Here is a 23,210-nt window from a genome sequence, read left to right on the forward strand (position 1 = left end):
ATGCTCAATAAATGGTATTCATTATTTTAAATATTTCCTTAAATGCATTTTTATTAGACATTTAAAGATTGATCTGTTATTTTTCCTTTCAAAGGCTATTACACTAAAATAGAATTTTAACCAACATAAAATGTTTAGTCTAGAAAAGTTTTGAATTTAATTATTTCTTTAACTTATCTGAAATCTAAAGTAGTCACTTTTTGTTAAATTTCAGTGTTATTTTACTCTTATGCCCCAAAAATATTTTCAAAGGACCTGTAATTTCCCTTATAGGGAAAGTATGACTATTATTCCAAATTTTTTAATGACTCAAGTTAAGAAATATTAAAGGGTGAGTTCGTTTAAAAACTCATACAACCCTGCTTTAGATAAATTATTTACAATGATTCTAACACCAATGAAAGAAACTTGCATACTTGATATATAAACAAACATCCAAATCTTATACACTTGTCAGTCTTTCAATAATGAAGTCTGGGGAAAAATAAATTCACAGACACCCAAGTGAATTGGCAACTGTAAGTGACAGAAGCCCTTCTAAATCCTCTGTTTACACTGGGGATTAGTGGAGTAGATTTTGCGTTGCAAACTGAACAGTCCATGGTCAAGGGAACCTGCTCCCTGTCAGCCCGCGGGGCATAAGGACAAAGAATGGTCCTGGTAGGAAGTGACCCATAAACATATTCCTACCCAGGATTTATACAAAGCCAGTCTGCCTCACAGAAACTCCATATGACCATTAACTGGCCTGCAAGGCCTGCCAGGAGGCCTAATTACAGGTCTACAGAGCCCAATAACAAAAGCTGAAGGGCTTTAGCCTAGGGATGATCTGCTTTATACTGACTTGAGAGAGTCCATATAGAGGACCCAAAAGAAAGAGGTTTAGCTTTAAAATTCTCCCCAGAGATCCAGCATTGTACTCGAGTCTAGAAAGCCCACAAGCAACATACTTCAGCTAGGCTTAAACATACCACCCTCTCAAAATTAACATTCAACTACTGTCTGCTTAACATCTGCTCAAACACAGCAAGTTGCTGTGATATTGTTAGTCTCTAGCTGATAGCTTTCTTCTTACAAAATATTATTAGGGGTAAAGAACAGTCATTCAAGTTAAATATGTAACTGAAACTAAAACAAATAACATTTTAAAAGGCAATTTACTATTTTGTGGAATCATTATCCTCTCTTTCTGGATTAACACAAAGCCAAAAATTAGGTTCATTATTAGAAACGGGAAGTTAAATTAGCATTATTAATTGGATTGTATATTAAAGCTATTAAATCGTAGAATTTCTGAGGCAGAATCTTACATAGAATTTCCCTCATATTTCAGGGGAAAAGTTTTAAACACTGCCCAAGTCCACGAAACTATTTAAAGTTTTACTCATTTATTTCTTTCAGCACTATTTTTAATTCTTCTCTTGATAACTTTATCTATAACCAGATGCATGGAGATTCAAGGAGGTAGCTCAATTTCTTCTCTTTATTACCTCATAAAGTCATCCTGGAGATGCTGTAAGAAACTACTGTTACTCCAATTACCTAACAGCTACAGAAAACTCAGTTATGTGTTAGGTGTTATTCCAAACACCTTATTCTTTTTTAACATTTTCCTTTTTAAAAAAGATTTATTTATTTATACAAGAACTGGGGTACAGGCCAGAGATGCGGGAGGGTGAGAGAACTCACCAGACAGAGCAGGAAGCAAAACAGGCAGATGACCTAAAACACTAATGAGGGGAGCAGCAGGCGAGGCAGGAGAGGTCTGCCACACCATGTGGGTATCTCCCTGGCCAGCCAGGATTCGAACCCACACTGCAGAGGCTGCGGACAGCTTCACAGTGTGGCGCTCAGCCCACTGCGCCACTGGGGAGGCCCTCCAAACACCTTATTATATTAATTCATTTCATTCTCATAAAAATTACATAAGGAGCATATTATTATTCTCATTTCATAAATGAAAAACCTGAGGTTCAGCAAGCTATAACAACTTTCCCATAGTTTCAACAGTAAATAGAGGTGAGAATGGCACTGAAGTCAACTGACTTAAGAACTTAAGAGCCATATTATATTGCCTGTCATGCTAATACAAACATTCACTGAATACTTAAATGTACCAGGTACTGTTCTAAGTATTTTACAAATGTTAACTCAGTTAAACTCCATAACAACAACCCCATTGATTATGTACTGTTAATATCTCTGTCTCATAGAAGAGGAAACTAAAAGAGAGCGGAGGGGAGGTGGTATGCCCAAGCTCACAAAATCAGTTGATAGGACTTATATGGATCTGGAGTACCAGCCCACATCAGGCAAAAACCTAAATTTAAAAAAAAAAGTCTGAAAACAGTATTTTTGTGAAATAGAAAATAACTTTTCAGTCTCTTGTTCTGTTTCTTAGGTTTGCCCTACCTGAAAGCCTCTCTGATAATAATCACCTATTTCTTGGAGTCACAAATCAGTGTCAGAAACTTACAGAGCAAAACCTCCATCAACTTTAAATCAGAGTAGCTGAATGGTTTTCTGTGCTCCTGGAAACAGTGTGTTACCAAGGTTATCTCAGAATTACAAATATTTAAAGATAGACTGGACTTTCAAGAAGTATTGAGATTTCCAAGATCATAGAGCTCTTAACAGAATCAGGATTTGGCCTGCAGGTACTTAATGGGGAAATTAAGAGAATTAAGTTTACCATGCTGCAAAATAATTGGGATGGAGTAAGGACTGTAAGTCTTATTCCTAAGCATGGCTATATACCTCGATAGAATGTGCATGTATGTGTAATTCATCAGTGTTTTACATACTTAACCAGCTTTTTTCTCAACGAGGGTCACAGAAATGCATGTCCCTGGTTAGGTTGAAGACAGAAACAGTAATGATCATAAAAAACTACTCTAGATTTTTCAAAGTCATCAGATTTGGTTAGCATGAGCCCTCTAAGTTAAGGGAAAGAACATTTTTTTCTGATAAACTTTAATCCCTTTGTACTATCAATTTAAAAATTCATTTCAGAATCAAAGGCTTGCTTGAGGGTAGAAATTATTTTATTTTAAGGTACTGTAGTATTATGCCTAACAAAGTATATTTTTGGTACTATTTTCTATCACCCTTTATGCTGTCCAACATAACTTGGGGATTTAACCTATGGATAGAAAAAGTTCAAGAGTCAAAATCCATTGGATCTGAGCCCTGGTTCTGCCACTTATTAGCTGTGTGATCTTTTATAAGTCATTTAAGCTTTCAGGATATTTGTAAAACGGAGATAATTAGCTCTCCATGCAGTAATATGAGTCAAATGATAAAAGATTTATGAAAGTGCTTTGAAAACTATAAAGCAAAATACAAAGAGTTTTAGATATTACTTATAAGATGAAACATTAGAGATTTTTTTAATAAGGATGATTTACCACACATGCACTAAAAGAAGTTTCTATTTTTCTTATAATACTAGAGATACAATTTTAAAGGTTGTATGTGTCCATAAATCTATTAAAAGTAATTGAGGAGACCTGAGAGAAAATTGTGTCTTGAACTCACATTGTGAGAATTTGTCATATTTTCATGCTAATGAAAGCTGTATGTTTTGGGAATATCACTCCTATAATTATTTCTTTCTTTTATTTCTTTAAACCCATAAACATACCTGGTATACAATGATACTATGTTTTACAGAAAACCCAAATAATATTTGGAATGGTGTTAACAAGTCAAGAGAACAAAAGGAGAAGTCCTTTTTAAAATTAAACTTATTTTTAATTACATTAGTTTCCTTCTTCCTCTTATATAACAATCATGTTTCATTATCTTCTCTATCATACACTACCTTACAGTTTATGATTAAAAATTAATTATTGTCATATATCTTCTACTTTTGAAGTCAGGGAATTGTTTGTTATAATTATTTTAAAATCCATCAAACAATAGTTAAAATGAACACACTAGCATTACATGTTGAATTTTCAGTTATCCAGATCATTTGCTTCTTCACAATGAATTACTTGCCAGTGATATAACAGCTGGAATTCTATGTGGTATAGTACTACTGTAGGTGTTACTAAAACCATTGGGAAAAATCTGGAAGATTTAGACAAGGTTCCTGATCTTTAGATGTTTATTTTATTGGGAAGATTAGTTTAACTCTCATAAACAAGTATTAATATCAGCAGTATGTGATTAAGTATCAGCATGGTGACAAGGACAAAAATAATTCAAAGGCAAAGAAAAAAAAATTATGTGCTGGAATGACCAAGGAAATCATGCACCAATTTTATTTGGCATATAAAAGGACAAGGAAAGAGGAAGGATGGAGACATTTCTAGGAAAGAAAAAGTCCTGAGCAAATATTTCCAGGTAGAAAAGAACATTAGTCACTCAAAGAACATTGAGAAATTACAGAAATGAATTCTAAAAAAGGATGTTAGAAAAATCTGTGTGTCTATTTCATGGAACCTGGGAACTTTAAACATAAAAGTGTAAAACTGATTTGGTCAGTAATCAACAGTTGCTGAGTAATTCTGAGCAAAGGAGCAGCATGACTAAATAGGGCTAAGAAAGAAACATCTAGCAGTGATTTTTACAGAAAGTAATAAGGAAATAAATATTTTCTGGTGGCTAGCATTTGCCAGATTCTTCCAGTATAAGTATACACTTTAAGTGCTAATAAAATAACACTTACAGTGTTATTTATTCTGGAATTACAGTGTAAAAAAGTCTCCAAACCTAAATACTTTCAAATAGGTGCCTTCAGTGTGTTATAAGGTGTAGTTGAGACATTAAGGGACTACACTCATATATTGCTGGTGGGAATAGAATATGGTTTAGGCAGTATGGGAAACAGATGGCTTCTCAAAAAGTTAAACAGGGGCCTCCCTGGTGGGGAGCTGCCCGCAGCCTCTGCAGCGCCAGTTCAATCCCTGGCCTCTGGCGAGGGTCCCACATGGCACACAGACCTCTCTTGCCATGCCCGCTGCTCCCCTCAGCAGTGTACTTCGTCAGTCTGCCTGGTCTGCTTCCCGCTCTGGCACTGGTGAATTCTATCACCCTCCCACGCTTCTGACTGTACCCAGTGCTTGCATAAATAAATAAATCTTTAAAAAAAAAAAAAAGGTTAAACAGAGAACTTCCAAATAGTCCCATAATTCCATTCCACCAAATTACAGATACTCAAATAAAAATGACTTTGTGCATTCATATCGACACTACCCACAATAGCCAAAAAGTGGAGATAACTCAAATTTCTATCAATGGAAGACTGGATAAACAAATGGTGTTTATATGCAATGGAATATTATTCTGCCAAAAAAAGAAATAAAATGCTGACACACGCTACAATGTATCTCAGAAACATGCTAAGTACAAGACACCAGACACACAGATCATGCATTGTATGATTCCATTCATATGAAATATTCAGGATAATCAAGAGACAGAAGGCAGACAGGTAGATACCAGGGCTTGAGGGTAAAAAGGGAGTATAGAGAAACTGCTTAATAGCTAAGATGTTTTTAATCTGGAGTAATGGGAATATTTTGGAACTAGTAAGAGGTGGTGGCTATACAGCATTGGGAGTATTTAAAGTCACTTGAACTGCTTATTTTAAAAAATTACGATTAACTTTGTATTATATGAACTTCATCTCAATAAATTAACAAATAGAGAAATGCAGTGAACCAGAAAACATACACATCTATAATACTCCATTTTAAAATGTCCTTTATTTTGGCTAACCAGTAATTAATTATCAAGCTGCTCAAGGTCACAGAATGAATAAGTCCTGGAAACAGGTTTAGCATGTTCCACTATTCACATCCATCTCTCTGGAGAAATAACACAATTAAAGTGAGGGACCAATTGGGAAGGAATAGATTAACCTTCGGGTGAAGTAGTAGGTATCTGAACTTAAAGAGATGGCAGTGGGGATAGATTATAAAGGGACAAATAAAACATATCTCAAAATATGTCATTAACTTTATTTTATTTTTTTAAATTTTTAATTTTTTTTTCTTTTTAGAGGCATGTTTTTATTTATTTATTTGTTTGTTTGTTTGTTTTGTTTATACATGCACTGGGTACAGTCAGAAGCATGGGAGGGTGAGAGAACTCACCAGAGCCAGAGCGGGGAGCAGAGCAGGCAGAAGGACCGAAGTACACTGCTGAGGGGAGCAGCGGGCGGCAGGAGAGGTCTGCACGCCATGTGGGACCCTCCTCCGGTGTCCGGGGAGCAGCCGGGGATGGAACCGGCGCCGCAGAGGCCGCGGGCAGCTTCACAACCCGGCGCTCAACCGCTGCGCCACCTGGGAGGCCCTGTGTCATTAACTTTAGGTGAATGGTTACCCATAATGAAGTCAAAGATAAAAATTTCAAGGTTTCCAACCTTGATTAATGGGAAAATAGTTACAGTATTTTAAAAAGGAAAAATGAAGAAATCATGCTAAAAGGGTTTTTAATTGGCTTTATTCAGTATCACACAATCAATCAATCATCAGCTGAGAATACAACTTAAAGATTCAGTTTTTTAAATTTATATAATTTTGCAACCTCCTGTGTCCTACTGCCATTTGGGGGAAAACAACAACAACAAAACCACCTTAGATACCTTTACATATCCTGTGAATTAAAAGTTAAAATACTAACCCCTGTGGGATATTTTCTCATATTCAGTAGGGTGTATTTTTGTTTTAATCTTTCAAAAAGGGGCTAATATTCAGATCTACAAAGAACTCATAAAACTCAACAAAAATAACACAATGAAGCAAAAAAAAAAAAAATGGGGAGAAGAGCTAAATAGACACTTCTTCAAAGAAGATACAAATGAACACCGGGTACATGAAAAAGTCAAAACCACAGTGGAAAACCACTTCGAACCTGTAAGAATGGCTCATATCAAAAGAACCAGAAACAACAAATGCTGATGAGGATGTGGAGAAAAAGGAACCCTTGTGAACCCTTGTTCACTGTAGACTGGTCCAGACCCATGGAAAATAGTATGGCATTTCCTCAAAATATTGAAATAAATGCACCATGTGACTCAACAAATTTACGCAAAGAATACAAGAACATTAATTTAAAGGGATATATGCACTCCTATTTTCATTGCAGCACTATTTTTTTAAAGATCTATTTATTCTTTATACAAGAACCGGGGTACAGGCCAGATGTGTGGGAGGGTGAGAGGATTCACCAGAGACAGAGTGGGGAGCAGAACAGGCAGACTGACGAAATACACTGCTGAGGGGAGCAGCGGGTGAGACAGGAGAGGTCTGCTTCGCCATGTGGGATTCTCACCGGCCTGCTGGGATTGAACCTGCACTGCTGAGGCTGTGGACAGCTTCACAGTGTGGCACTCAACCGCCTGCGCCACCAGGGAGGCCCCTGCAGCACTATTTATAACAGACAAGTTATAAAAACTAACTGTCCAATGACAGAGGAGTAGATTAAGAAGCATAGATTAGAAGATGTTATATACACACATGATAAAATAATGCTCAGCTATAAAAAATGAATTCAAGGGTTTATTTTGACTTTGTTTTCTCTGGTTTTATTTTCTTTGTTAATTTATATGTAATATATAATTTATATGAATGAAATCATGCAGTATTTGTCTTTCTCCTCTGACTTAGTTTGCTTAACATAATTTCCTCAAGTTCTGCCCATGTCACAAATGGCAAGATTTCATCTTTTTTATAGCTGAGTAAGTAGTATTCTACCATGTAAAATAAATCTTTATCCAATCACAGATTGATGGAAACTTAGATTGTTTTCATATCTTGGCTATTGTAAACAGTGCTGCAATGAACATAGTGGTGTATGTATCTTTTCAAATTCATGTTTTTATACTCTTCAGATAGATACCTGGGAATAGAATTGCTAGATCATATGGTAGATCTAATTTTAAATTTCTGAGGAAACTCTATAATGCTTTCCATGAAACTTGCACCAATTTAACATTCCCAGAAACATTGTATGTGAGTTTCATGAACCCAGTTTAAAGTCCCAAAGTTGAGGGTATTTTCCCTAGGAACTCAGGTGAACTCCAGTGTGAGATAATGGGCTTTTCAGTCCTTTTTATCCAGCTATTTCAAGTAAGTACCAGACTAGTCTCTACCTCAAACCCCACAAAACTGAGCTCAAGTTCTTTTTATTTCCCTACTTTACTGTTTATCTATATGTTTTTAATAACACAATGATAATATAATGAGTTCATAACTGAAAGAGAACTAGTCTTAACAATAGGTCCTATCTTTCTGAATTGCTTCTCCCCATCCAACCATCCGCTTCCACTCTTCAAGGACACACATTACATAACAACAGTGATATTTTCAAAAGGGGTGTAAAATGTTATGTCATATTATGCAGCAATATATTCAGAGATCTGCTTTTAAAAACCAAAGTCTGGTAAAAATGGTTACTTAACCAGGGGCAATGAAAAGGGACAGAGTGCTTTCATAAAACAATTTAGCAATAATTTATAAAAAGCTGCTCTGAATAATAATACCTTCTAGCCTCATACACTCATTTCTATAGCAATCAATCCCAAGAAAATACTCTAAAATGTGGAAAACACACATGCAACAGGATGCACATCACAGTGTCACTGATATAAGGGAAAACCTGGAGCAAAAGAAATGTTCAATAAGAAGAAAATTGAGTTTTACTTATTGAACATTTCAAAAATGTTTCATTTTTTGAAAGTAAGTTTTTCTTATTGAACATCTTTTGTTAATTCATATTTTCTCAATCCCTGCATAAAAGTACAACTACTATCAAGTGACAGTCTGAAATTACTTTTGATGATAAAATGAATTCTCATTTTCCAATTGTAAATTATAAATTCTTTACAGATTTAATTTACACATCACAGTAACAACTGAATAGGTTGTTTTTCAAAGGGGTATAAATGTTATGTCATATTATACAGTAATACATTCATGGAGCTGCTATCAAAAACCAAAGTCTGGTAAAATGGTTACTTAACTAGGTGTAGTAAAAAGGGGCTGAGAATAAATAAAATAATAATAAGTAATAAAAATAATTTTAAAACAATTTTAAGAAACATATACTACTTTGCGATATTATTCTAGTCCTCTAATTTGGCTAACCAGTAATTATTAAACTGCTCAAGGTCACAGAATGAATAAGTAGTGGAAACAGGCTTAGGATGTTCATGTTTGAATTTGATAACTTGTTTTTTAAAAAGTTAAATACCTTTTTAAAGAGCACATTAAAATTTAGAGTAAAATATTAGAATTTTGAAAGGTAACATAGATCTTCTTTATTTTTTTAAAAAGGTAAAGTAACTCATGTCCACATAAAGCTGAGCATAGTATCTAAAGTCAAAGTCAGCATTATTGTATCACTGAGAAATAGAATATATAGTGTTTTTAACATTGGATGGGTTTTAGAACAAACAGTCCATGGAATAAGTCTGATGTAATTAGAGGAATTATTAGATAACACCTCTTTTCTTTGAAAAATGAAAACCTCATGTCCTATACAAAACTTAAAATAAATCTTAGTCTTAAACATAAAATTAAAATGTAAATGATGAAAATTTTAGACGAAAATTCAGGAAAAATGTAAATGATCTAGGTTTAGGCAAAGAATTCTTGAACATGCCACCAAAACCATATCCATAAAAGACAGAAATCAATTGAACTTCATCAAAATTAAAACTATATTAGTAGTCAATGTTATAAATAAAAAGGCAAATAATAGCCTTTAAGCATTATACTGTAGAAATAAGTATTTCAGGTAAAATATGGCCATACATATAAACTAGATCTCATAAACGTGTGAGGATAAATGAAAAGAGGCCTTTTTCTCTTTGAGTTTCCTATAAGTACAGTAAAACTTATTTGATATTTTTTATTTTTTTAAGTTTTTTTTGCAGTTAAAATGATTAAGGTTTTGTTTATTACAGAATTGGAATATTGTATTTATGACTTATGAGATAGAGGAAAGGGTGTCTATATCTAACTTAAACATTTATTGCTATCATAAATGTAAAACTTCAGAACTTGCATTTCTATGAAAGCCTAAGGAAATTACTCTGATTGTTAAATAGGAATCCTGCCTTCTTAAATATATATAAACAAATCATCAAAACTCTACTTATTTTTCTCTTGTAATGTTACTGACAGTTTCCAGAAATCATTTAATTTTTAAATAATGAATTATCAACACTTACCAGCAGCTTCAAGAACCAACTGTAGTCTGGCTTTGGCCTGTTCAGCTGGTGGCTAAAAAACAACCACAAAAGACATTTATAGGTGAGTTTTAATAGAGGGGGCTTTAAATTAATTCATTATTAGGCAAGTACCAGGAAATTTGGAGAATATTATCATAATTAATAACAACTCACATTTTAACAAAATTCTACCACAGCCATTCTAACAATCCTCTCTTATTTTAGTAGTCATGTCACATTTTTCATTAATACAAAAATAAAATGATTTCTTATTTTTTTTACTGAAAGGGTATTTTTTACTATACAAATTTGTAACAATCAGTAATAACTTAAATAACTGCAGTCTAATAATGAGGCAAATGCCCTACATTTAGCTATTTCTTTGCATATGGAAACATACATTTTAAATAGCACTTTGAAATCCAACACTTCAGGCAAGTCATATCCTAAAACCAAGTATTTTCTGCCTTCCTACTGTATTTCAAAAGAGCAGTTGTGGATAACTTAGGATACTACATGAGTTCTATGTTTTCAATTTCTACTAATTATCCTAAAATTATTCTCTCAAAGAACTTTGATACCATACATTTAATATGTTGAAACTAAAGTGCTTTGCTACCAGAATCTTATTCTGAGATTTTGGAATAAAATATTAGTGGTATTAAAGCTATAACATGCATAGTATCAGTATTAAAGTTTTTATGAAAGACCTAAAAACTGTTTTCAATACTAAGTTTACTTCAGAATGCATTTATATACTTCTCAACTGAAAAAAAGGGCATATATGACAAGTACAGCCAACATCCTACTGAATGTTGAAAAGCTTTTCCTCTAAGATCAGGAACAAGACATAGTCCTCTTCAACACAGTACCAGAAGTCCTAGACAGAGTAACAAGGCAAGAAAACAAAATAAAAGGTGTCAGAAATGGTAAGAAAAATGGGAAAGAAGTACATGTGTCTCTATTCACTTGTAACAAGATATTATACAGACAACTGCTACATTTAACCAATGAATTCAGTAAAGCTGCAGGATACAAAATTAATGTGTAAAAAAAATCAGCTGCATGTTTATACACTAACAATGTAATTTCTCAAAAACTAAGAAAGAAATCAGTCTGATTTACAATAGCATAATTTAAAAAAATACCTAGGAATAAATTTAACTGAGGAGGTAAAAGATCTTTATGCTGAAAACTACAAGATGTTGATGAGAAAAACCAGATGATACAAATAAATGGATTAGAAGGATTCTTATAGAAGGATTCATATTGTAAAAACATCAAGACTACCAAAAGCTATCTGAAATTCAATGTAACCCCTATTAAGATTCCAATAGAATTTTTAACAGAATTAGAAAAAAACTCCTAAAATTTATATGGGACCACAAAAGACCCTAAGCAGTCAGAGAAACTCTGAGATAGAAGAGCAAAGAATGATTTCTGCTTTCTGGTATCAAGATATACTACAAAAGGGCTTCTGCACAGCAAAAGAGACAATAACCAAAACAAAGAGAAACCCCACCGACTGGGAGAACATTTTTGCACACAACACTAATGAGAAAGGACTGATCACAAAAATCTACAAAGTGCTGATGAGACTCAACAAAAACAAAGAAAATAATCCAGTCAAAAAAATGGTCAAAAGAGCTAAAAAGATACTTCTCCAAAGAGGAAATGCAAATGGCCAACAGGCATATGAAAAAATGTTCAACATCACTTGTAATCAGGGAAATGCAAATCAAAACTACCATGAGATACCATCTACACCAGTAAGAATGGCACATATTAAAAAAACTAGCAACAACAAATGTTGACAAGGATGTGGAGAAAAAGGAACTCTCCTGCACTGTTGGTGGGAGTGCAATCTGGTCCAACCACTATGGAGAGCTGTGCAGAGATTCCTCAAATCTACTAAAGATAGAGCAATTTCACTCCTAGATATTTACCCAAATGACACAGAAACATTAATTCAAAAAGGCACCTGCACCCCTATGTTTATAGCAGCACTATTTACAATAGCTAAGCTATGGAAACAATCCAAATGCCCAAAAATAGATGACTGGATCAAGAAGATGTGGTGTGTGTATATATATATATATATATATATATATATATATATATATATATACTGGAATATTACTCAGCAATCAAAAAAGATAAACTCATGCAATTTTTGCAGCAACATGGATATAGCTAGAAGGGCTCATGCTCAGCAAAATAAGCCAGAAAGAAAAAGAAAAATACCATATGGTCTCACTCATAACAGGAATTTAGAAAACCTAAATAAGGGACTGGAAAAAGACTAATTATAAATAAAATAAAAATAAACAAGAAACTATAAACCAGAGACACATTAAGGGGGGGGGAGTAGGGAGAGGAGGGATTAGGGTCAAAATAAGGGGGGAGGGTGCAATTGTATGGGGAATATAACCAAAATGAAAATGCATACATTGTGCAAAAATGAAAAATGATGTAAGAATTATATAAAATAAAATATTTTTTTAAAAAAGATATACTACAAAGTTACAATCATCAAAACAATAGGCACTGGAATAAAAACGGACACAAAGAATCATGGAACAAAAAAGAAAGGCCAGAAATTAACCCAAACAAGCTAAGAAAATTCAGTGGGAAAAAAAGACAGTCTCTTCAGTTAAATGTGCTGGGATAACTTGAAAATTCACATGTAAAAGAATGAAACTGGACCATATTTTATACCAGTCACAAGAATTAACCCAAGATAGATTAAAGATTTAAATATAAAATACAAAAACCATGAAACTCCTGGAAGAAAACAGGAATAAAGCTTTTTGACATGGGACTTAATAATGATTTTTTTGATAGAACACTTAAAACACAAGCAACAAAAATAAAAATAAACAAGTAGGACCACATCCAATTAAAAGGTTTCTTCACCACAAAAGAAACCATCAAAAAAAAAAAAAAAAAAGCAAAAAAGCAATCTACAGAAAATACTTGCAAAGCATATATCTGATATCCCAAACATGAAAAGAGTGATGTGGATGAATAGTGACTATGGCTGCACAACAATCTGAATATAGTTAAGACCAATGAACTGTTACACACTTAATATGGTAAATTTTATGTTGAATATATTTTATCACAATAAACACAACTCCTAAGAACTAGATTTCTGAAATAATGTAAAGATGAAATATTTCAGATTTTTTAGACAAATGGTGTTGGAATACCATCAGGTCCTCACAGAGTTTTGTCTTTATAACAAATTCACTTGTTTAAAATTCACTACCTTGATTTCTTCAAAAATTAGGGAGAATAAATAAATACAGCTGGAACTTGAACCCCTGCCTACAAACATTTTTTTAAAGGTCACCTGTAACACAGAGGGCATTGTACTGCAAGTTGAGGATAAACAGATGAATAGATGTAGTTCCTGACTTACAGGATTTTACAGTAAAAAGAAATAAAAAGTAATCTAAAGGAAGTACTACTTATTAAATAGCTACATTATGCCAAGAATATGTGTCATTTCAATCCTAAATATTTTTCGGTTTCATTGAGTTATAATGAAACTATAAAAATTTGCTCTTTTTTTACAGTGTACTGTTTGATAGGTCTGACATACACATAACAACCAATTAGGTATCACTAATGTCAAGATAATGAGTTTTTACATTATTTCAAAGCTTTAAAATATCCCTCTTTAATTCTTCCATGTCCCTGTGCCTGAACTTACTCCTTAGTCCTCAGGTAATCACTGCTTTTCTTTCTATAACTATTGATATAACTTTGTATACTTCAGCATTTATATAGGTGCAACCATATGACATACACACTTTTCTGTCTGGTTTTTAAATGCAGTGTAATTATTTTGAAATTTATGTTGCTGTGTGTATCAATATTCACTCCTTTTTATTTCTGGGTAGCATTCAATTGTAAGGCTATACAATTATTTATTTATCTATTTACCTGTCGACATTCAGATTATTTCTAGTTTACTGGCTATCACTTTAAAAATCTCTGGTGGCACCTCCCTAGTAGCGCAAGGGGTTAAGTCTCAACACTATGAAGCTATCCCCAGAGACTGCAGCACAAGTTTGATCCCTGGCCAGGGAGCTAACCCACAGGGCGCTTCAGACTCCTCCTGTCTCACCCGCTGCTCCCCTCAGCAGTGTATTTCAGTCAATCCACCTGTTCTGCTCCCCACTCTGTCTCTGGTGAATCCTCTCCACCACCACCCCCTGTCCCCCGCACCTCTGGCCTACACCCCAGCTCTTGTATAGGTAAGTAAATGAATCTTTTAAAAAAAATCTATAAAGATTCAGGTATAGATTCTGTATAAATATGTGCTTTCATTATTTTTTGGATAAATTTCTAGGGCTGGAATGGCTGAGTCATATGGTAAATAAATGTTTAACTGTAAGAAATTACCAAACTGCTTCCAAAGTGATTTTAATATTTCCACCAGCAGTATATAAGAGTTCTGAGTACTCCATATCCTAGCAATGATGTAGTAGAGTCAAAATTCAAAATTTTCAAAATTCAAACAGGTACCCTATTGTGCTTTTAATCTATATTCTGTTTATGATTAGTGCTGAGCATCTTGTCATGTGTTTACTGTAACCATATATTTTTATTGGTAAAATGGCTGTTCAAAACATTTGCCAGGTTTTTTTTTGTTTGTTTGTTTTTAAAGATTTTATTTATTTATACAAGTGCTGGGTACAGTCAGAAGCGCGGGAGGGTGAGAGAATTCACCAGAGCCAGAGCAGGAGAAGAACAGGCAGACTGACGATACACTGTTGAGGGGAGCAGCAGGCGGGGAGGCCCACATTTGCCAATTTTTTATAGGGTTGCTTTCTTATTACTGAATTTTCAGAGTTGTAAATTGTAATGAATGAATGAATGAATTATAATAAATGAATTTTTCACATATGAAGTTTTCAATTACACCATACATAGAATTATATTTATTTATTTTTTGGATAAAGTCCCTCCACTGGGTGACTTATTTTTTCACTGTCTTAAGAGTGTCTTCCAGAGGGCAGGATAGCTTACTTCTGATGATATCCAACTTACCAATTTCTTTTATAAGGAATCATGATTTTACAGTAGTACATCTAAGAAATCTTTATGCAATTCCACAAAGATTTCTCTTATGTTTAAACCTACAAGTCTTATACTCCATTTTTACATTTAATTAATTGAAAAAGAATTAATTTTTTATATAATGTAACATACACCTTAAAAACTCTTTAAAAGTGTATTATTGCTATCCAAACACTCCAGCACCTTTTTTTTTATGGAAAAGACTATCATTTTCTACTCAATTGACTTTGTTCTTTGAAAAATGTATATATTTAGTTGATTATACATGTATCCTATATTCAATTTACATAATAAAATATATCCAATTGATTATATGTATTCTAGAATATATCTACATTTTTAGACTAGTCCATTCCATTGATATTTTATGACACCAATTATCTTACTGTCTTCATTACTACTTTTTTTTTAAGATTTATTTATTTATACAAGACCTGGGATACAGTCAGAGGCACGGGAGGGTGAGGATTCACCAGAGACAGAGCGGGGAGCAGAACAGGCAGACGGACTTAAGACACTGCTGAGGGGAGCAGTGGGTAAGGCAGGAGAGGTCTGCTGCGCCATGTGAGTATCTCCCTGGCCGGCCAGGAATCCAACCCTCACTGCAGAGGCTGCAGACAGCTTCACAGAGCTGCGCTCAACCCACTGCGCCACCAAGGAGGCCCGATTACTACAGTTTTATATTAACTTGAATTCAGGTAAAATAATTCTTCAAGTATTTTCCTTCTTTCCAAAGTAGTTTTGTCTTGTCTAGTTCTTGAGCACCCCCAATTTTAGACCAAGTTTATCAATTTCTACCAAAAAAACCTGATAGATTATGCATGGGATTGTACTCAATCTACCTGTTAATCTGAGGAGAAAGGACAATTTAACACCACCAAGTTTTAATATGGTATATCTTTTCCCATCATTTTTACTTCTTACTCTTTATATATGAAATGTGTCTTTTTTAATAGGCAGCACATAGTTAGATCTTGTTTTTAATGCACTCTAGAAAACTCTGCCTTTTAACTGGGGCATGTAGGCCAATTTACACATAATGTAATTATTAATATACCAAACTGCCATTTGTTTTCTATTTCCTTTTTCTGCCTTATTTTAGATTTGATATTTTTCTACTTCCATTTTATATTCTTTGTTGACAAAAGTTTTTCTTAATTTTGGTTGTTGCTTTAGAGATTAAACAACTTTAACTTACACTCTTTATCTTCATTACGTGACTTCAAATATGGTCTAAAACCCTGTAATAGCATATTCTCATTTCTCCCCTTTCAGCCTCTATTTATGTCATTGCTGTTACAGAACGTTTATAAACTCCACATCACATTGTGTTGTTTATGCTTTTAGCAGTTTACCTAATTATTTTAAAGATGTTGTTTTCCTGTCTTGCAGTCTGCATTGTTTTAGGTCTTTCATGTTATCATTTAAATATTTCTCAAATCTACTTCTTCCTGTGCAACAAAATTCTCTTAATAGCACTGATTAGGAGAGGTATTCTTAATGCTGTCTTTTAGATGAAGAATAAGTTATCTTAAATCACAAATATGATAAGGTGACAGAATATGAATTTTAACCCATATCATAAAATCTACATCCTTAACAATACTATGCTGTGTCACAGCTTCAGATCTTTTATTTACTTTCATGGGGTGGTAAGGGGAGAGGATAAATCTAATCATTTTTGATTGTCATAAAAGAATACACAAAGTTAGAACTAAATTTCCTTTAATGATCTTAAAGTTTGTGTCATCTTAAAAATTCATTTTAACCATGATTTTAAAAGTGAATAACTTTAAAAATATTAAACATATTCATAATTTAGATACTATGCTGTTTCCTTTAAAGTGTATGCAGTCTCACTATGACATGGATACATATCAACAGCTTATATTTCTGGCTACATTTCATTTTAACAGTTAACTATAATTCTATCTCTTAGGACCAAGGTCTAAGCTAAAAATATGACAAGTAGCTCAAAAGTAGATTTATCTTGTCTCTAGAACTTAATACCAAGTTGGTTTAAAAAAGACCAAAAAAGAACAGAATTAAACCAACAACACATATTCCAGTCTCAGTAACAAATTCATCTTAGAGTTATATCAAACATATGTTCTAAAACAGCTGAAGGGGTTTTGCCCCCCAACCCCCACTAAAGTTATTTAATAGTTATTTTCTTTATAAAAAAAAAAAGACCATTTTTATACATGTATTTTACAGATGAGGGAGGTTTAATAAAAGAGGTAAATCTGAACCCAAGATTACTACAAATTGAGGATCTATTTAAGAAGCCCATATTCTTGATCTAATACTATTAAGTCCTAAATGATACTGCTTACATACTACATAAATCCATAGCCATGCCTGTTTGTCTATAAAGTGTCTATGGCACAAGCAGTAGGATTAAGTTACTGTGGTAGAAACAGTATGGCAAACAAAGCCCAAAGCATCTATCTGGCCTTTTACCCCTAATGTAGACTTCTATAGCTGAGTCCTTTTCACTAACTTTTTCATCTTATACTTTATACCTATTATAGTTATTTTTACAAAGTAAGATTCCAATTAAATATCTGCTAAATATTACTTCAGTGACTCTCCATTCCTTTTATAGTTAAGCATAAACTTACCAATTTTTGAAAACCACAATAATATACCAAGTTTATTCTGTACTTATTTTCCAACATGTGTTCATCCCCAACCTTTCAGCAACAAGTGGCCTCTTGCTATTCTTCACCAGATCCTGCATTTCCTCCCTCTGCACTCGACTCATGCAGACCCTCTCCCAGGAATTTTCTTTCCTGGTGATCTCTGTTGTAGAAGTCCTGAAAATCTACCACCTCACTGGCTGAAGACAGTATGGATTATTTTACTACTCACTGAAAATGTAGAAGTCCTGAAAATCTACCGCCTCACTGGCTGAAGACAGTATGGATTATTTTACTACTCACTGAACATGTAGAATCTGATACAGATTACCTCTCTATTCTTTCAAAATGTGTGCCCTTCCCTTAGTTTCTTTATTCCTAGCATCACTACTTGTAATACCTTTTAGCAGAATTTAAAGAAGAAGGCTTAGATTGGGAAAGGAAGTAACTTTATAAAGAAACCAAGGAGATGAAGTGACAGTTCTCTCTCCCACTGTGGGGCCAACACAGGCAGGGAGATGGGGGTAAAGGTTGGCTCTTATAATGCAATTTTGGAAGCATAAAACAAATAGGAAATGAAAGAAACAACAGATCCAAACTATCATTTGTTATACACAGCTGTACCACAGAGCAGAAATGTTTACCTAACATCCTCTATCACAGATAAGAGACCCTTTTTTTTAAAATTTTATTTTTATATTCCCCATACAATTGTAACCCCCTTATTTTGACCCCAATCCCTTCTTTCCCTGCCCCCCCCCACCCTCCAGTGTGTCTCTGGTTCATAGTTTTTGTTGATTTTGATTTTCACTTTCTTATAGTTATTCTTTTTCCTGGTCCCTTATTTAGGTTTTCTAGATTCCTGCTATGAGTGAGACCATCCGGTATTTTTCTTTTTCTTTCTGGCTTATTTCGCTGAGCATGATCCCTTCCAGCTCCATCCATGTTGCCAATTGCATGTGTTTATCTTTTTTGATTGCTGAGTAATATTCCATTGTGTATATATACCACATCTTCTTGATCCTGAAGAGACTTTTTTTTTTGACAGCTTCACCAAAAGATTCTCCCGTAGGAGGAAACTGGGCTTTTTATATATAACAGTTATCTGTATGTTAGGTCTCTTAAAAATTCCAAAATAGTTCCATGCAAAACAAGTTACTTTAACTAATACTTCTAGAAGTGGCATTAAAGCCAAAGGAAAAATTAGAACCAATAAATTATTTATATTTAGAAGGGGGAAGCACACATAATTTTTCAATCTAATTTTGTTCTAAAATGAAAGAATATTTGGCTGCACATAAGGATAAACACTCATATTTTTTAAATCCTTCATAGCACTGCAACAGTTATTTCGAAGAAACGTATTCCCTGTGACAGCTTTTCTTTCTGCCTTTTGACTTTGTCTTTCTCCCTTTGCATCATCATCGCATAACTGCTGGGAAGGGAAGGATGTTCTCTGCAGAACCAATCACCTGGAAACATCTACCTTTTTCTCTTTACCAATTTCACATTGTTTTTAACTCTCTTGAAAAAAATCTCTTCTGGGTTATTCCAAGTTATAATTTCTACCGTTGAGTTAGTTAACTTCACTACACCTCTAAAAGAGCTTTGGAAATTACTTTCTATGAGTATCTTTTCTACAAAAGTACAAGAGATCTAAGTACTAGAAATTTTTCTGAAACATGTTTTATTAAATATACAGTTATATGAACCACTGTGTTCAAAATAAACAATGATGCAGACAAATTCACAGAACATCAAATAAGAATTTATTTTGTATTTCCATAAACTTGTTACAGAAAATAATTTATGTAATTTGAATGATTTACTAAGAAATTTCTGGATTGAGTATCTGTGTAGGGCATTTTTCACATGTTCTCAGTATTATATGGGAAAAAAGGGCAAAAGTTTGGCTGTCAGAACTATATCCTGCTCTTGACTATGTGCTCTCTAAGGGCTTTAGTTTCCTTATCAATACAAGTGTCTCATCACACTGTTTTTGAAAAATAGAAACTATGCCCAAAAGGAGAATGGTAAAATAAATTGTGGTCCAAACCCATGACAGCAGCAGCAGATAAGTCAAATTTTCAAATGTTTCAAAGACATTAAATAACATAAGCAATTCTAAAATTATGTTTTTAAAAGACTACAAAACTATATATGTAAAATGATCCAAATTTATGAATAAATAAAAATATAATAAAATGTATGTCTTATGAAGAACTGAAAAATATACAGCAAATGGTAACAAATTTTCTCTTCATTGCTATTGTTAATGCTACCTGTGTTTTCCAAGTAGGATTTCATTTGCTAAGCCAGGGAAAATGTCTGTTATCTCAAAATGAAAAATCTTTAAAAATAAAGGAAAGAGCAAACATTTTTTTAAAATATTAAATTTTTTACAGCTTTATAAAACATGTTATGTTGCACAATTTAGCCTATTAAATTCTGCTCTAAAAACTGCGCTATTAAATTTTGCCAATAATCTGACATTTGACACACACTATTGCTATTACCAAGAGGTTAAAGATATTTTGCTAAGAGGTACGTTTTATAATGAATAAATGTACTAGCCTTTTGCCTCAGGAGACCTGTGATCAATAACTGGCTTAAATAATAAGGGAAATGATGTAGACGGTCAAATACTGGTTTTTTAGTTGACATTAGTCTAATCATAAAACCACTTCACAATTCATCATAATTAACGATATCGGCTTAAGGAAAGCCCCAAAATTGGGGTGGTGTTAGTCATAATTAAAAAGTATTGGCAGAGCCTTGATTTCTAATCTATGCTGCTGTTTTTCTTTCAGAATTCTAATGTAGAGCCCAATATACATACATATATAATGAAAACACTATTTCTTGAGCTTTCATTCCAAAATAATCAGGTCCCTTCTACTCCTTGCTAGTCTCCTCATGAACCTTCCTGTTGACCTAAATAATTAAGCAAACTGAGCACTACTTTTATTTATGAAAATTGCCACTAATATGGGCTTCCCCAGTGGCGCAGCGGCTTGAGCACAGCGCTGTGAAGCTGTCCACAGCCTCTGCAACGCCGGTTCAATCCCGGCCGGCCAGGGAGATTCCCACATGGCGCAGCAGACCTCTCCTGTCTTCCCCGCTGCTCTCCTCAGCAGTGTATTTTGGTCCTTCTGCCTGTTCTGCTCCCTGCTCTGTCTCTGGTGAATTTTCTCACCCTCCCGCGCCTCTGGCCTATACCTCAGTGCTTGTATAAATAAACAATTCTTTAAAAGAAAAAAAAGAAAGAAAGAAAATTGCCACTAATAAGACCCTATAATCAAAGGTACTATTTCACACACTTAAAAAAATACCTATTATAAAAGGGCAGCTAGACAATTCAGTATCATAGTAACTTAAGTATGATAAGCCCAAGCCCAAATCACCACTTGACCAACCCCTTTATTGCTTTTAAATCAACCCCTTTACCAAAATGGCAGCTAATTATTCCCATTCTTAAAAAATGTAATTTTATTCAAGATTGATTTTTCACCTGTTTTTTTATTTGTTCATTGCTCATTTATTTTATTTGTTCATTGCTCAACATTCTAATAAAGAAAATGAAAAAAAAAACTTTAGGATTAAACCATAATAGTCATTTTTTAAATATAAAGGTAGCAACTTCATTCAGTTCAGCCTAAAAGAATAAGACAGAATTCACATGGGAGTAGGGTTGATGGTTTTGACTTAGAAATAATGGAGAAATCATAAAGAAAATAGCTTGAGATGTTTGACTGTATAAAAATACTTTATAAAAAGTATTCAGCAACAATGTTGAACAAAAATAAAATGACAACAAAGCAACAATAAAATTATTAGCAACAAATATAACTAAGAGTTGATAGCTTCATTTCAAAGCAGGTCCTAAAAGTTGGTAATACAGTCACTAACTCCTAAAAAAATGAGACACTAATTCCCCAAAAATAAGAGAACAAAAAGGTAAGATAACTCACTACTTGTAAAAGACAAGTAGCCAAGCTCTCCTTAAATTTCTCTGTCAAAACTTTCAGTATCATTAGTATTGCTGTTATTATTATTAAATATGCAAATTAGGAAAATGTTAATAATAGCTAATGCCAGTTAGTGATGTAAAACTCTCATAATTCATTATAAATTGTCATAGCATTTATAAAAAACTATTAGGAAAATATGAAATGAACCCAAAAATAGTCATACTCATGAGAAAATATAACCAATTTTGAGACCTAGAGGAAAATATTTAAAATATGAAAAAGACCTGATCATTCAGTTATTTTATGAACTTTCTTTATAAATATAAAGACCAGGAAATAACCTAAAGCTCCAACTATAAAAACCTTAGGTAAGTTTATTTAATGAGATAAAGTATATCTATTAAAAATAATGGCAGTGTTAAAAAATTTAATTATGCAAAACTGCCAACATGATAGAAAACACTTTCACATAGGATTTTCATTCCCAGAATCTAGCCTAAAGTGCTCACTTAAGATAAAAAGATCTATGCACAAAGATGTTCACCAGTGTTATTTTTAAGAGCAAATTATTTTTTAAAAGGTTGAAAACAATATAACAGTGTATTTCTAACAATGAGGATTAAATGAATCTATTTCATTACATTAACATATTGGAGTATAACACAGCCATTAAAAATACCACCTTAATGACAGAAAGTTATTCATACTATAATACTAAGTGAAAATTCAGAACAAAGAAGTACAGAACAAAGAAGTAAAGAAATAATCCCAAAATATTAAAAATGGCATGTATTTACTTTCATTAATGGCAGGACAGGAGACAGTTGTAAATCTGGACAAAAACACTAAAACCAATCATTTTACAGCACTGGGGAATAGCCAAAGGCAGACAACCTGAGAAATATTTACTGAATCAAACTGCTACTTCTGATCTTCTTGTTTGGGGACATTATTTCCCCCTTGGCTAGAATGGCAAACACCCATAGCTTCAGCACAAGTGGTGGTAAGCTTGGTTCGCATACACAGTACTGTCCATTTTTTTAAAATATAAAAATCTGGATCCTTAGGATATAGGGGAACACTGTACCATTCAATTGAGACCTTCCTCAAAGAAATTACTGAAACACATCCTTACATTTCTGTTTTTATAGTTTCTTTCTTCAATAGCAAATACCCTTGAAACAAAAATCAGAGCTCCTTAAAGAATTGCATTGGGGAGAAAGAGAACAATTAGATCTTTCATGGGGAGATTTTGGAAGTTAAAGAGCAACCATGGAAAAACCATCCACACACTTCTGGCTGTGTACTAAATTCTGCAGG

At 33.5% G+C, this 23,210-nt stretch overlaps 1 protein-coding gene across 2 annotated transcripts in view; it reads right to left on the reverse strand.

Moving 5' to 3' along the window:
* RSRC1 (arginine and serine rich coiled-coil 1) overlaps nt 1-23,210 on the reverse strand; it is a 320,815-nt gene that overhangs the window by 125,346 nt on the left and 172,259 nt on the right. For both annotated transcript variants that reach the window (XM_054700979.1, XM_037526222.2), the window contains one exon: nt 10,187-10,238. In XM_054700979.1, coding sequence (XP_054556954.1) covers nt 10,187-10,238 — 52 coding nt within the window. The remainder of the gene's footprint in view (nt 1-10,186; nt 10,239-23,210) is intronic.

Source organism: Talpa occidentalis, unplaced genomic scaffold, assembly GCF_014898055.3.
Source record: "Talpa occidentalis isolate TD23 unplaced genomic scaffold, MPIMG_talOcc4v2.1 talOcc4.4, whole genome shotgun sequence".
In the NCBI taxonomy this organism is placed as follows: domain Eukaryota; kingdom Metazoa; phylum Chordata; class Mammalia; order Eulipotyphla; family Talpidae; genus Talpa; species Talpa occidentalis.